Raw genomic sequence first — 15,384 nt, forward strand, 5'->3', positions numbered from 1 at the left:
TATCCAGCTTACAGGATGACATCAACTCGGTAATTGAAGAGTAGTGTGAGCCCGCTAGCTGGGCAACGACATTGAAATGAAAGCATTTTCGTTACGCGACATCCGATGTTTTAACGTAGCTATTCTTCTTTAAACGTACAAATGGATAATATTGAAAAAAAAGTATCTTAAAAGTTTAGAGTCGAGTAATTGTTCACCCGTAATTGCAATCCCCCGGAGTGAAATAATGGTCACGTCTGTGTTTTGGAACTAATCATTTTTCACGCAAGGGCATTTTAAGTTTTAATTATAGTGTACCTGTTAAATTGAAACGAATTGCGCTGGATTCTACACAATTAATTAGGAAACTATGTAAATATGACAACGAAGTCTTACTACCGTATTATAAGTAACTAATGATTTATTTCAGTCACCCCCACCTCAGCGATAGACTCAACCTGTCACTTCCTTGTTTTTCAAAAGTTTTATTTTGAGAACTTAGCACCATATTTTACATGTATCTTGTTTAATTTTCGTTTTAAACTCGGGTCATCAGCCTTTTTTGTATGGTTTTATATTTCATATATGCACTATAACTTACAGGTTTGAGATACAACGTTGTTTCATGCCAGTGCGGTGGTGAACTAGCTAGCTGGCTAGTTGCTCAGTTGAACGAGGGAGAATGTGTTCCGCCGCCAACGAAGATTTCAGGGTTAAGTTTCCTCTGCATTCTTTGGTCTGGGACAATGATTATAGGAAATTGGAAAAGGAGTTGAAAACGGTATGTAAAATGTGTCACTGAAAGTTTGTTCAGCTAATTAATAACAATTCGTTGTTCTGTGCGTTGTTAATTCACTGTGTCAGCTGGGTAGCTGGTTAGCTAGCTTGTTTGCAGCCAGCGAATAAGCTGGCAAGACAACTTGTAAGCTTGTTATTAAATCATAGCTAGATAACTACCCATCACTACGTTGGCTATGCCTTAACTGTGTACTCTAAGAAGCTAGTTATTTCGCTTGCTTGCTTTTCTTTTTTAATGTTAATTCCATTGATCACCACTAACGCCACTGGCTGACTAACTTGCAACGCTTATTCTAATGGTTAAGAATAATGTGAGTAGTTAGCTTTCCGCTTAGCTAGCTATGTGTTATTGCTGTTGCTTGTTGCATTAACTCGTGCCTCTACGGAACATAGCGAAGTAGTCAGACCCGTTTTTCCAGTCAGATCAAAATATTTGTGGTCGAGGATGGTTGGAGCGTGGCTATTTAGGACTCATTTAAGCCAAACTGACCTTTGATGTTCTGTAATCGTAGTTGTATACCATGTGATTCCTGTCTGCTTGTTTGTAAAGCCCATGTGTGGATCGTCTTCTGTCTATGGCAGTCTGACTGCGCTTATTTCTGTAGTTTTTGTATTACTGGGATCACCACCTCCTGCAAAGTTGGTTTCACTTGAATAAGCCCAAAATGGCATAAACAAAATGATTCAACCTGCACTATAAACATTAAGATGTAATTCATACATGACTTACTACACAACTACAACTGCATTACAGGTCAGTAGTTTTATCAATTTAGAATGGTAAAGTTTGGTCATTCTTCAAATACCACCATTCCCTGTACTGACGCCTTGCTCTGTATTTGCATGTCAAAGAACGACATAGAGGCGGTTGATCCCAGAGGACGGACACCACTCCATCTGGCTGTGTCACTGGGACATCTTGAGTCAGTGGAAGTCCTGTTGAGACACAATGCCGAAGTAACCAAAGAGAATGCCAAGGGATGGACAGGTGAGGCCACCATCTGGCTACATCTGGAGCTCAGGGACTGACAGACAATTGTAGGAGTTCCAGTTCTCACACCAGTATGTGGCATTTGCCATTGCCTTTGCTGTTGGTTGAAGGCTATTTTTAGAATTACACCAACCCCTGTCTCCCAGCACTAGCAAGTGCATCACAAAAAGATCCACAGCTGATGCAGAAATTACACTGGGTCTTCTAGCCAAGTTTTATGCAGCTTTCTACCCTTTTTTCAAACAAACGTTTTTGCACAAAAGTGTTTAAATTGAAAACATGAATCTATGAACTCTGTATATTTGATGGTGATAGAAATTTGAGCCAGGGGAAGAGGTTTGAAGGAGGTATGCCAGTTTCTTTGGTTTGTGTACTTTGTCAGTTAGCATGCTTGCATATGTGTGTGTTCATGCAGCGCTCCAGGAGGCTGTCAGCACTGGGGACCCGGACATGGTGCAGCAGGTACTGCAGCGACGGGACTACCTCAAAGCTTCCACAGCCCTGGGAGGGGTGCCTGAGCTACTGTGCAAAATTCGTGAGGTACTGCCTTCCCTCCCTGGATTCCGCAATTTAAGTTCCTTGCACCTGCAAGATGTTCCACCACTTTTTCTGCGTGGGTCTGAAATTGGACTGTCTTGCTTGGTTCAGTCTCCAGGTAGTTTACCTCTATTTTGTTTGCTGCACTGATCTGTGTCAGCCTGCCAGCGTTACAAGCAGTAGCCTAAGTAATCGTGAACTGTGAGTGGAGTCAGTAAGCTGCCTAACTATGTTGTTTCCCTCAGCATTTACAGTAAGCAATTTACATGGAAGGGAGGGAAGCCCACAAACATCGCTGATCATAACAAACAACAAGATGCGATACATGGTCGATTTTCCTCTGGAATACCTTAGCCTTGGACTTCACGTGAAGTCTTGGCAGTTGTCTGGATCTAAGCAGACACCAGCATTCATTGGGATGTCATGTGTGGGGGGCAGCAGTGTAGCATAGTGGTTAAGGAGCAGGCCTCATAACTGAAAGGTGGCCGGTTCGATTCCCCACTGGAGGACTGTCGCTGTACCCTTGGGCAAGGTACTTAACCCACAATTGCCTCAGTGAATATCCAGCTGTATAAATGGATAACATTCTACAATAACTAACTGATGTAAGCTGCTCTGGATAAGAGCGTCTGCTAAATACCAATAGTGTAATAATGTAATGTGCCACAGTGGTCAAGGATAATGCAGTGGAAAACTGCCAATGTGCTGCACTGCGTCAGCAGGTCCAAAAAGGATATAAGGGTCTGAATTTTTAACACTGAGTCACTAATTCATTTATTTTTTTCCATCCGTAGTCTCCAGATTTTTATATGGAAATGAAGTGGGAGTTCACAAGCTGGAGTAAGTCCCACCTATTACTAATATTATCTTTATGCCTCACAGATTCAACGGGTATCATCTCTGGTTTCTGATTTTGGAGAAGTTTCAAGGTTTGAATATTTCAGCCTTACAGTCAAGCTGCGGTAAACAAACCATGAATAAATGGCTGCTGTGAAAGCATAGCCAGTTTAAAAAAGACATTTCAGAGATGTGTATGCCTAATTTTAGAATATAGGAGTAATTTTGTATGTTCTGCATTATGATGTTGAAGTATGATTTGTTCAAGGTCTGAGTCTTGACTTTGTCAGCCAGTTCTGATTAACTGCCCCGGTGTCCTAAACTGAACTGCTCCATGTCCACGTCCCCAGTCCCCTTGGTGTCGCGGATGTGCCCTAGTGATCTGTGCCGAATCTGGAAGAGTGGTGCCAACATTCGTGTAGATGCCACACTGCTACACTTCGACAACATGACTTGGAGCAGAGGCCGAAGGAGCTACATCTTCAGGGGAGATGGTGAGCGCTTCATTGGGATCCGGTGGGAGCAGGACAGAGGGGCCTTGAAGGAGAGTCAAGAACGGTTGTCCTGGGCTTTCCAGGCTCCATTGTGTTTTCAAACTCACATAGTTATGCTGATGCCACACTTCCCAAATGCCCTATCACTAGGGCTGGGCAATATAGCCGTCGCTATAAACATTTCATAAATTAAATAATTTCACGTTGTAGCTCTCGCAAGCACACAAACTACAGACAAATCGCAATAATGCGATTGGTTTTGATTATTCTGTGAATTATTTGTTTTATCGTTAATCAAGGAGGATAAAGGGGAACAGGTTGAAAGTAATGATAGATTTAAAGGTAGTGTTCAGGCTTCCCCTATTTCCAGCTCACCACCCGCCACTGCTTGTATCTATATTTTAACTTACCTATTAGCTTTGAAAAACACATAGCATATGTTTTCACTCTTTATCTTTGTAGCCATGTGTTTCTATCTACCACATGGAAGCAGCATAGTGCTGTTGCTGTGATATGAACATTAAATAGATATGAGTGGTGTTTTTTTCCCCCGGAAGCATTTCACAAGGCCTCGGAAAACTGGAGGCATGCTCCCGCATCAGGTATGACTAAAGGGAAAAAACATACAGGAAGAATCCTAACGCCATATACCGGGGATAGCTGTTATTGCACTAAAAATAGCTATTCAATATATCGCGACGGCTGTATCGCCCAGCCCTACCTGTAACCCTGGTTTTGATTCACCAACTGAGTGCGTGTGTGTGCGCCTGCGCACATCTTTGTGTGATGCACAGATACCTGTACAGAACTGATGGAGGTGAACCATGATGAGGAGCTAGTGAATACTGAGCGATTCGACATCTCCAGGGAGATGGAGGACGTGACACTGGACTCCATGCAGCCAGCTGAGGAGGAAGTAGCAAAGCGGCTGACCACGCCAATTGTCAACACCTACCTGGACACCCAAAACATTGCCTTTGAGAGGTATGACTCCTCTCACAGCTTGAGTCACCAGGGAGCAAAGTGTATGGGTGGGTCTCTAAGACCCTGTCACTGGTCTGGACTACTGTGTTTTTTATTACAGTAAACAGATGCAGGAGGAGGTTAAGAAAGACAAGGTGCAAGAGGATTTAAATATTAAACTATATTTTGTGGCCTGACTAGAACATTTTAGTTTTGCTGAGATCCTGCCAGGACCAAAAAGAAGTGACAAAAACAAGTTTTCATAGTGCAAAACCGTGGTCTGAGTTAACTTTGGTCCATTAGTGTGGTGTAAAAGAATGCTAGTTTGGGTGAACTGTACAACCTCACTCTACAGTGAAAAAAGAAGCATTATTTTTATCTTGACAGAAATAAGTCTGGGATTTGGGGCTGGAGGACAGAAAAAACTGAGGTTGTTAATGGATTTGAAGCAAAGGTGAGTAATCCATTTACTGCACACATAACTGTGCCACTTAACATCACTTACCTGCAATTATGCTTTTTACTTGCGTAGTCTCTCAAGTGATTTTAGCACAACACTGGTTCTTTAATATTGAGCAGATGGACATTTTAGCTGTCAACACCTCTACAAATGTTACTTCCTCAGTATTAGCTGCAGTGCCAAGATGCGTCACTCATTAAAATCAACAGTCTAAATGTGTATATGACAACACTACATAACCTGCCATGGTCCTTATGACTCAGTCTTTAAGCACCCATCTTTGTTGTCTTTATTTCATCAATGGTCAGGCTAAAAGAGGTCTCTTCCAGGAGAAAGGGCTACCATAACCTTTTGTCTTCGAGCATATGTATTGAACTCCTAGGGGGAAATATACTAATACACTGTTTTACTCAGGAATACATAAAGTACAAATACATAAAGTATTTGACAACCCTGGTTTAGTGTTAGTGTTTTAATGTATATGACGTGAAGACAAAGTGAGCAAATACTGCCTACAGTGCTGGATATACTGTAGCTGATATGTGCAGGCAAACACTTCCATGTTTCAGGTTCTGATCCCTGATCGTTTTTTTTTTTTCTCAGGATGTTTGTAGTATGAGTGTGGTAAAATCTTTTCAGTTCAAATATAATTTATTGCTCTCTTGTATTTCAGGATCGTTTTTTAATTTGTTCCAGATTAGTGACTGATTTGTCAATGATGAAGAGAGCATTAACCTGTCGTGTTGCTGGTTTTCATTACAGGTTTTCACTGTGAACAATGTCAATGTTGTTATCCGCACAAGGACGGAGCACCTCACTGACGAGGAGAAGGCCAGGATAAAAGGTAATGAGCCAGCATGCTCACAGCCTCTTAGGAGCCAGTCTCATCAAAAGCAGTGTGTTTTTTTTTCCCTCAAGTTTCGTGAGGGGTATACTGTCAATCACACTTAACAAAGTTAACCTCTGCTTTGCAGGAATAACCTGAACACTGAAAGCATATTTACAAAGTGAATTTATTCGGTTCTTAAGAAAAAGACAGTAATCTGCAAATTGTCATGATATCCTACAGATGAACGGAATGTTCTGGAATCACTCCTTGGAACAGTAGAACAGCACTTCAGCGCCCAAGGGGTAATGCATGAGTACTGTCATTTGAATGTTAATAATAATAATAAATAATAATGTCTCAGCAGTGTTGCTTTTTCTCCAGTGTTAATAAATGTGACTGCCACCAATGTTACTCTTGATTTTATTATAATAAAGGACCTCACCATGGAGTACGCCACTGCCACTAACCCCACTGCCATCATGCCTGAGGAGTACTTCAACCCAGAGTTTGACCTGAAGGACCGAGACATTGGCCGGCCCATTGAGCTCACAATCCGAACCCAAAAGTAGGTGAAGTCATCAGACAGATAATGTGGAGCATGTGGGAGTGACTGCTGAGAAGATACTGTTGTTTCCCTACATGGCTGTTGGAGCTTAAGTATCTACAGTGATTTACAGGGAAAGCAGTAGATGCTGAGTGTTTAAAATGTTTCTGTAAACTATTTGTATGATGTTGTTGCATTATTATTTGATAGCATAGAGAATGCCTATTAGGAGTTTAAACCCACTAGTCTTGAGAACAGAATCATTACAGCTAGGTCCCCTGTCCTGTTTCACTGTCCAAGGCAAAGTTTGTTGTGAGTTTGGCATGTGGTGTGTTTTCTACTTCATATAGGTTCAAGGCCACCCTGTGGATGAGTGAAGACCACCCACTCTCTTTGGTGGAGCAGGTGACACCCATCATTGACCTGATGGCACGGACCAGCACCCACTTCGCCCGGCTGCGGGACTTCATCACACTCAAGTTCCCCCCAGGATTCCCGGTCAAGATAGGTACTTGCTCTCTGAGGCACAGTTATGCCTCCTTATGGCAAAATTCAGCTGTCATAGCATTTCTTGGAACCATGTGTACCTCCTTGCACGGTAATATCTTGGGACCATGCACCACAGTGGTTGGGGAATCCCTTTTGACCACATGTTCTTATGAGTCTTGTATAATTCTGGGGTACTCCATTAGCACATAGTGGTCTGCTAACAAGTTGACTTATGTGTGTTGGTCAGCATAGAAGAGCTATGTATGTGTGCGACTCTCACAGAGATCCCCCTGTTCCACGTGCTGAATGCCCGGATCACGTTTGGGAATGTTAACAAGTGCAGGACAGAAGAGAACCCAGACAGTACCCCATCGACTGCCACAGCAACACCCACAGAAGAGAGCAGAGAGGCCTCAGGTATTTCCATCACTCTGGGGCCTTGAGCTCACCAGACAAAGGATTATGGCACACACCTGACATCAGCTTGTGTACCCCCCCCCCCCCCTCTTCCCACCAGCCCTTGCCCCGTTCCAGGTGTGCCCCTCAGTATTTGAAGTGCCCGCAAACTACCGCCACCGGGGGGGCAGCAGGACAACACCTGTGTCAAACCATGATGAGGAGCTGCTGCAGTATGCCATCCACCAGAGTTTGCTGGAGTCCAGTGGAGGCGCAGGCCAGGTAAAAGCCTTCTCCCTTCACTGAGTCCAGGTGTCTGTTCACCCTTCAGTAAAAATATGCTAGCAGGCATTTTTCCTCTGCACCTGGACATGAATTTTAAGGATCTGCCTGGCAAAAATAAAGCTCTGTGGTATTAAGCTGTGAAGTATTCACATATCACATCTTAGAACCATGTCCTAATACTAAATTGTTTTGTGTTTGTTCTTTGCTCGAATGAGTTCCTTGTTTTTAATGATCAATATTTTGATTTCATTTTCCAAGGAGTTGATTCAGCCTCACAGTAATGGGATGCTCAGCCAGTCCATGTTCAACAGTCCAGCTGGCAGGTATGCTGGAAAAGAGGCTGGGATGGTGATGGTGGTGGTGGTGGGGGGGGGGGGTGATTGAGGGGTGTTAGAACAATTGTTTCCATCTATCCTGTGCTTCCCTATATGATCCTATTGTACTCAGATGTTTCTGTTGAATGCTGTTCTAGGGCCATCCCAGAGGGGGCGCTGGTAGACCTTGGAAACACAGTTAGCTCGGCTAGCACAGGATCTAGCAGCAGCCCGGACGTAGACCTCCAGCTTGCCATGGCACTGTCTGCCCAGGCACAGGAGGAGGAGGAGAAGCGGCGGCAGGAGGAAGAAGAGGAGTTTGAGCGGATATTAAAGCTCTCGCTCACCGAGAAGTAATGGGGAGGGGTAAAAAAAAAGGGAGTGAGTCAACTTTTGCCATAACTGCATTAACTTTGTAACTCCAGCAGTGGCCATCCCCACCTGCTACAACAGCCCATAAACCTGCATCAGTCTAACATGTAGCAGGTGGACCCATCCACAAGAAGCAACTTTTGTTAACGTGTGAGACGCATTGATTTCCTACTGTTTTATACGCATACACACACATAAATATATATTTGTATCCCTTCATAATTTTATAGACACTTTCTTAAGCAATGTTTCTGACAAATTCTGCGCACATCGGGCAGGATTTCAACACTACTTATAGAGGAGGGGGTTTGGATGGCATGAGGCCTGTGGACTGCAATGTTTCTGGCAACATTAAGAAGTTAGGCGGGGAGAGTGAGTGGCAAGGAGAGGTGTTGCAGCTGGTACATTTGATCTCATGGAGTATGGATTGTTGGCATTTTGGTCAGAGCCAGTGAGAGTAGTGGGTAGGGTAGCAGGAGTTTTTTTAGAAGCTTTAGGGTTTCAACAAAAAAGATTTCTCAGGGTTTCATACTTCTTTTGTCCTTTGAAAATGTAGTAAAAGTATGGCAGACATGTTAAGAGACTAAATGTGTATTATCTTGGACAGGACAGTGGCAAATAATAAAATGTGCCATGGTGTAGCACATTTTCAAACCTCGTTTATGCAGAGGATGTTGAACCATTCATTTTTTTTTCCACATCCAGGTCACTAAGAGGTCAGTGAGCTTACCATGTGTGGAGACACCAAGCATTACCATCAGCAAACAAGTAATCCTACTATTAAGCAATAGCAATGCCAGTGTGCCTGCTCATGGATATATGGTTCAGAACTGGCCACACATGATATCACTCCAGCAGGGTCAGGCCTGAGTCCAGATTTCTCGCCTGAACCCTACAGATCAGCAAAGGCCATGTATGTAGAGTTTTCTGTTTTATAAATGTTGAAAGTTGGCTCACAAACCAGTAATGTGCCAGAGCTTTAAAGTATTAAGAGAGCTGTTTCCACCCACTGCAGTTTCATACCTGCAGTAGGTCAGGATGTGAACATTAGGGCAGTGAGTCACTCCATGGTTGAACATGGACACCACCTGAATGTAGCATAACCATTCATAGTGGCTGCTCTTCATCTGTGGTGAGGGATCTGTGATGCTTCAGCTTTGACAGCTTTTTTTTCCCTTTTCCAGTGGTGTGCAATGCGATTTAAGACCAAAATGATCAAATATGGCAGGACATTTATGATGTTTCATTTTAGGCTCTGATAAAGGGGAATTAAATATTTTATACTTGGAAAGTGTTGCTTTTAAAGAATAAATGAACTGATGTAATTAATTACACTGGGACTCTACAGTACATACAAAGTATTTCTGGTTAAACACTTACTGAATAATTACTTAATGTGGGGCTGGTACTCTAAACCACAGGGGTTTAAACACCAAATAAGACATCTCTATGATCTGAAATTTCGCATATTTTTGTTCTTTCTAGTGGGGTTGGGTGGGGGGGTGGACTTTGTATGCTGCATTAACTTTGCTGGAGAGCTCTTGTTAACATGTTGAAGAATTCCATTCAAGAAGACATTTGTAAACTGTGATGTCAGTTTCAAAATGTTCTTTTTTGTCTTTTTTTTTTAATAAAAGCACTTTATTTCCAGTAAAATTTACAGACTGATCTTTAAATTGGCTTGAAAAGTAAAAATGATTCTTATACATGAAGACATTCAAAGCTTTTTAATAATAAATTTATTTGATTATTCTTCTGTAAATGTGATATTTCTCTGCAGTTCCTGAGTTAAACAGGTGATGGCAGTGTTCATTGATGCTTGATTGCACCTAACAGTTTGCTTTCTGGCAGGCCAAAAAGGAGTGATCATATTTTTTTGTATTTGTGAATAACTCCGTACACATCTGTTTTGCCATAATAAATATTGATTTATATGTTGGTTCCGTACATCTGGGATACTATGAATGGATATGTTGGTTTCCATTCAGTTTCATTTACTAAACATAGCTACCACCTACATTCATTAATCGCATCTCAACATCTGCGCTGTTTGTGCTACGCTGAACAATTAGAGGATCTGAACTGTTTACGTTAATTCAGTTAGGTGCCATAAGAATATTACTGGACATACACAGGCTTCTCCATGTTATGTAGGAGGAATCTTCTCTGTAAATTCAATTCCAAAAAATTACCCTTCCATGCAACTTACAAAACAGAACTGAGATTGATTGGTCCTTGTCAAAATTCTAAACAACAAATCTCCTCTGATGACACTGTGGAAATACACAACAGATACACTGAATTCAGCAAATACTCTCATAGGCAGAATTTGCTGTTGCAAACTTTAACTTGCCCATTCCTCTAGATTTAAAAAAAAATATACATGACTATGTACAATATTTTACAGTTTATGTAATGTGCATAATACCATTTGACATTTTAGTGCTCACTCTACGATTTATGTTAGGTTTAATTTAAATTTAAATGGTAATCTTGGAACCTTGGCGAACCTTGGAAGTTATTGACAGTTTCTAATCTTGACAGACATTTGAGTGCCATTTGTAGACGCTTTTGAAGTCTGAAGCCTTATTTCTTGATTTAGGAAGTGTGAGGAGTGTTGCTGCCCCACACTTACCTCTTATATTTAAAACTGCCTTTTAAGTAGGAAAATCACAACCCAGCCTCTGAGTGCTTTATACAGATTGTAATTAAAATTGGACCAAGCTCTTTAAGTGGACTCTGGATTTTGCATATATACAACCCTGGAAACAACTATGAAGATTGTGTTTTCTTCCACCACCATAATGAACAATGTTTAACACCAGTGAATGTTCAGCAAGTTGATGTTATACACAGACAGCAAAAATAAAACATTTTATTAGAATGTCTTAAGGGTGGTATAAGCCACACAATGAGCACATGCCCATGTGTTGTCCGCTTGAACATCCCACAGAGACGCAAGTTCCTTAAAAGCATTTTGAAGCTCAGATGCTGATATATAGAAAAATCTCACTGGAGCAGTCCAGTAAAAAGACTATTCCAATAGGAACCTCCAAACTGTATTGTAGATTTTCAATGGTGGATAGTACAGGGTTAAACAACGCTATAGTGAGATAGCAGTAGCCCATAAGAGCCTGAGTAGAATCTGTCAGATAGGTAAGTGAATAAATGAAGCCTCTGGAAAGGTACTCCATGTTTTTCACTGGAACATGAAGGAAGGGAAGAGGCCCAGCAAAGCACTCTGTTTCCATGGCTCTGGAATATTTAATGCCCTTCCTCCTCCTTCAGCGTTTTGTTTTTCCCTAATGAATTGAGAGCTGGTGCAAAGGCTCAGATTGACAAGAAACTCTAAAAGATATTGCAAATGCTCTTGTAACCATCACGAAGTACATGTTGAAAGCTTTGTGTCTCGTATGTTATTCCAACTCAGCTACAATAGGGCAGCACTCTGATTCTCTTCCGTCACATTGAGTCATGAATGAGATCACAACTTACGGTTTACTGGCTTTGAAATGTGCACACACAAGAACTTTGTGTAACTACGGGTGATTTTTGTCTCACTTTTCACAATTTATGATTAAAAATATTTGTGTCATCTGTACAGAATCCATTATGTAGATGCCTCCCTTGGACAATAAGTGGACTGCACTAGCCACAAATTATATCAGTTGAGGGAATTCAGGGTGCACAAGTGAGTCACAAGCAAGTTGGCTGTAACTAGAGATGTGATTAAAATCACTTCTTAAAACCCAGGATATAATATAACTAAATACACCATTACACCACAGAGGTCCCCTTTTACACTAATTTTATTTCACATACTTTCTACAATAAAGATGGAGCAGTAACAATTCGAAAGAAATACAATCAATATACATATTGTCAATCCTCGAACAATAAATACTTTAGCACACGTCTCAAGTGTTAAGAAATAAAATAGGAAAATAAATAACATACAAAAATATAAAAATATTTCAATCATTTAGCAAACAAAACAGTGCATTAGAAGTGGAGCAGTGTAAATCAAATAGCAGCGTTTGATTGAGTAAAAAAAAAGAAAAACAAATAAACCGAGGGTCAACATGTATTTTCCAGAAAGGATCAATAAAAGCCCGTAACAATTAAAATTATACCCACAACCAGAATAGGCTATGACCATAGTCTTGGTGATTTCTTTAAATACAACAAATTTACCATCAAATACACCAAATGCCTTTGTTAACAGCCTGGCTGTTAATCACAGTAACAGGCAAGTTAAGACTGATTTAAGAACTATCATGTCTGGTGAGTTTATTTACGGCCCCTGGATAATTGTTCCTAACGTTTTCCTAACATATTACTTAGGCAAAGAAAAAAAATCCGAAATTGACCCAGTGAATATTTTAATGTTCTGCTTCCCTGCAATAAAACAGTTATAAAATGGGGCGGTTTTAGGAAATAGATTACATACACCTCGAACCTGTAGCAGTAAATCTCATTTACTCTTTCAATGATAGCACAACTGAACAATGTATTAGGGACATTTGGAAAGAAGCTAATCGCTCTATTCACATGCGCACATGTGACAAGGAATGGTTGGAACTGGTGCTGAACTGGCACTGGGACGTTAAAAACTGCACGGTTGTGCCGAAATCCGTGCAGGTTTGTGGCATCCATGTTTTGAAGCTGGTCCGGTGGCGCTTCTTCAGTTATCGGCGGCGAAGAGGTTTGTACACACAGACTGCCATGACGATCATAACCACCAGCAGCACTGACAAGACACTGACGAACAAAGCTAAAAGGCAAATTGAGAGGACATTTTTCAGTGCCGACCGCTTAAAAAGACAAAAAAAAAATTAATAAGTGAATAAATAGAAACAGACGCGGAAAAATACGCTCGCAGCCAAGTTTCATCATTCTTATGAGGGCCTCGTGAAATTCTATGGTGCACTGATTCAGTGAAATTTAAATGGCAAGAATTACTCTCACAATGAAACTAAATGTCTTAGTAGGCTATCTAACAAGGACGGTTCAGAAGCGTCAACATTTCACGTTACAAGAATCCAAAGTGAAAAAGGAAAACCTCCTTCATTTCCCCTTAATCTAGCTGTAATAAACTTAAGTTAAATGCCCTTACTGTAGTATGGGACGTCGTGGTATAGCAAAATAAGTACTAATTCCTTACCACTGACTGAATGGGCCTTGGTGTTTATACGCAGTATCTTTCTATTTTCCCAGTAAAAATCCTTACCCAAGTTCTGGTTTTGCAGCACCACGAATGGCCTATCGTTCCACTTGGATTCTCCTTGCTGCCCGTTCGCAAACGAACAAAGGAAAATTAAATACACCATAAAATAACAGTGGCCGGCGTATCTCATGGCTGTAAACATTTGGTTTAGTCGCCTGATGGCAGGAAGGAGGAGACGTAAGCACTGTCGTGATGCTGTGCCGGGTCCTAATGCCTCCAACTTACTCCAACCTACAGATACGTACAAAACAATGAACGCAAGGGTGCGTATGGTAGCCTAACTTTCTTGCATTGTGTTCAAATATCCACACACCGCACAAAAATATGGCTACACATGTTTTATATTAAAAGTTATAATGTAAATTTACAAACCATCTTAGGAGTAACGTCCAAACATTACACACATAACCATAGTGGCAATGACGGAATAACCGCAACAAAATAAAAGTGACCACATTAAAAAAATAAAAGACACTTAACACCCTTATTAAGTCTGGAGTGACCTAGTTTCCACACCGCTCTAACCTTGAGAAACTGTGGGTTCTGTTTGGAGAGCTGATGAGGTGTTGGCTGCACTACATGTGTCCATGTGCCACATAGAGAGAAGGTGTATAGATTAAAAATTACTCTGTATGTTGTTAAAATTACATTTGTGCATGGTTACACATTGAATAGTTTACATGAAGTTTTTAGAAGACAGCAATTGATCTCGTGTAATATATAGTAATTTTTTTCGATACATACATACGTATGTTTTCAGTAAGTTGGAGAGGTTGTATGTACATAGTTTGTATCTAGATACTGTCAGTTCAAAGAATTGTTAAAATATTGACAGTATTATTAAAAAGGTGAAACTTGCTTTTAACTAAAGTTTCTTTAAAAAGTGCATCACAGCAACTGTTTTAGTAGAATTGGTAATACTTTTAGAAGGGTGCCGTTTCTCTTAATAGTAGCTACATTTCCTTAGCTTTCTATTACATATAAAATGGGGGGAAAAACCATATAATATGGAATCTGCCAAAATGGAAATATCCTTATCTTGAGTGTAGAAAAAAAATGTCCTTGCTTAGTTTGTTTCCTAACATCTGGGGACTGAAATACCTCATAGATAACAATCTATTAAAAACAACACTGAAACCTTGATTTTGTTGCCAAAAACATCCAAAATGTTTTTCTGTTCCAAAATATTTGTTGAACACTTGTGCATTTACGTACGAGGATAATCTTCTTTGATTTCCTGTTCATCACTTTCAAGAAACACGGAATGTGTGTGCGCGCGCGCGTGTGTGTGTATGTGTAGTCCCTGAGAAATGGGCCTTTCATAGCATGTCCATCACTAAGATGACAGGTAAGAGGTGAACACATTAATTACTTCTCATCTAAGGAAGATGGCTTCTTCATATTATTGATGATTTATTCCAAAGCAATTGTGAGGGATTACCATTCAGCCTTCCCCACATTTGTACTGACTCTAAAAAAAAATGATAAATGTGGCCAGCAATTAGTTTCATTTTTTGTAAATGTGTTATGTAGGATCCCTGTTCCCAACCTTCCAAATCTAAGAATTATTGGCAAACAGGTACTTGTATGTGTATGTGTGTGTTTGTGTCTGTGTGGTAGAGAGAGACAGAGAGAGAGATGTCACATTGCATTAATTAGCAATAGATTAAAAACAGGTGTGTGGCTGGAGTGCAGGGCAGGAACCTCCTATGAGCAGTTTGGTTATGGGTGCCCCCTTGCTGATTTCTGTGTTTTGGTTTGCTTTGTATTTTAAATACTTTATTCCATTTTTTTCTGCCTTTGCATGTTTTATGTATGGTGGATCAGTCAGCACTGTTATGGTGATTCTTATAATAAAAGCAGATGTTT

At 40.7% G+C, this 15,384-nt stretch overlaps 1 protein-coding gene across 1 annotated transcript; it reads left to right on the plus strand.

Moving 5' to 3' along the window:
- Positions 1-4: 4 nt before the first annotated feature.
- Positions 5-9,714, plus strand: ankrd13a (ankyrin repeat domain 13A). Its single transcript, XM_036528130.1, has 15 exons — positions 5-760; positions 1,630-1,765; positions 2,184-2,308; positions 3,100-3,145; positions 3,493-3,636; positions 4,431-4,620; positions 4,987-5,053; positions 5,822-5,903; positions 6,129-6,190; positions 6,323-6,453; positions 6,783-6,940; positions 7,204-7,338; positions 7,439-7,599; positions 7,861-7,925; positions 8,075-9,714. The coding sequence occupies exons 1-15, from the start codon at positions 662-664 to the stop codon at positions 8,271-8,273; spliced, it is 1,800 nt and encodes a 599-aa protein (XP_036384023.1). The 5' UTR covers positions 5-661; the 3' UTR covers positions 8,274-9,714.
- The last annotated feature ends 5,670 nt before the right edge of the window (positions 9,715-15,384 follow it).

This window comes from Megalops cyprinoides, chromosome 4 (assembly GCF_013368585.1).
Source record: "Megalops cyprinoides isolate fMegCyp1 chromosome 4, fMegCyp1.pri, whole genome shotgun sequence".
In the NCBI taxonomy this organism is placed as follows: domain Eukaryota; kingdom Metazoa; phylum Chordata; class Actinopteri; order Elopiformes; family Megalopidae; genus Megalops; species Megalops cyprinoides.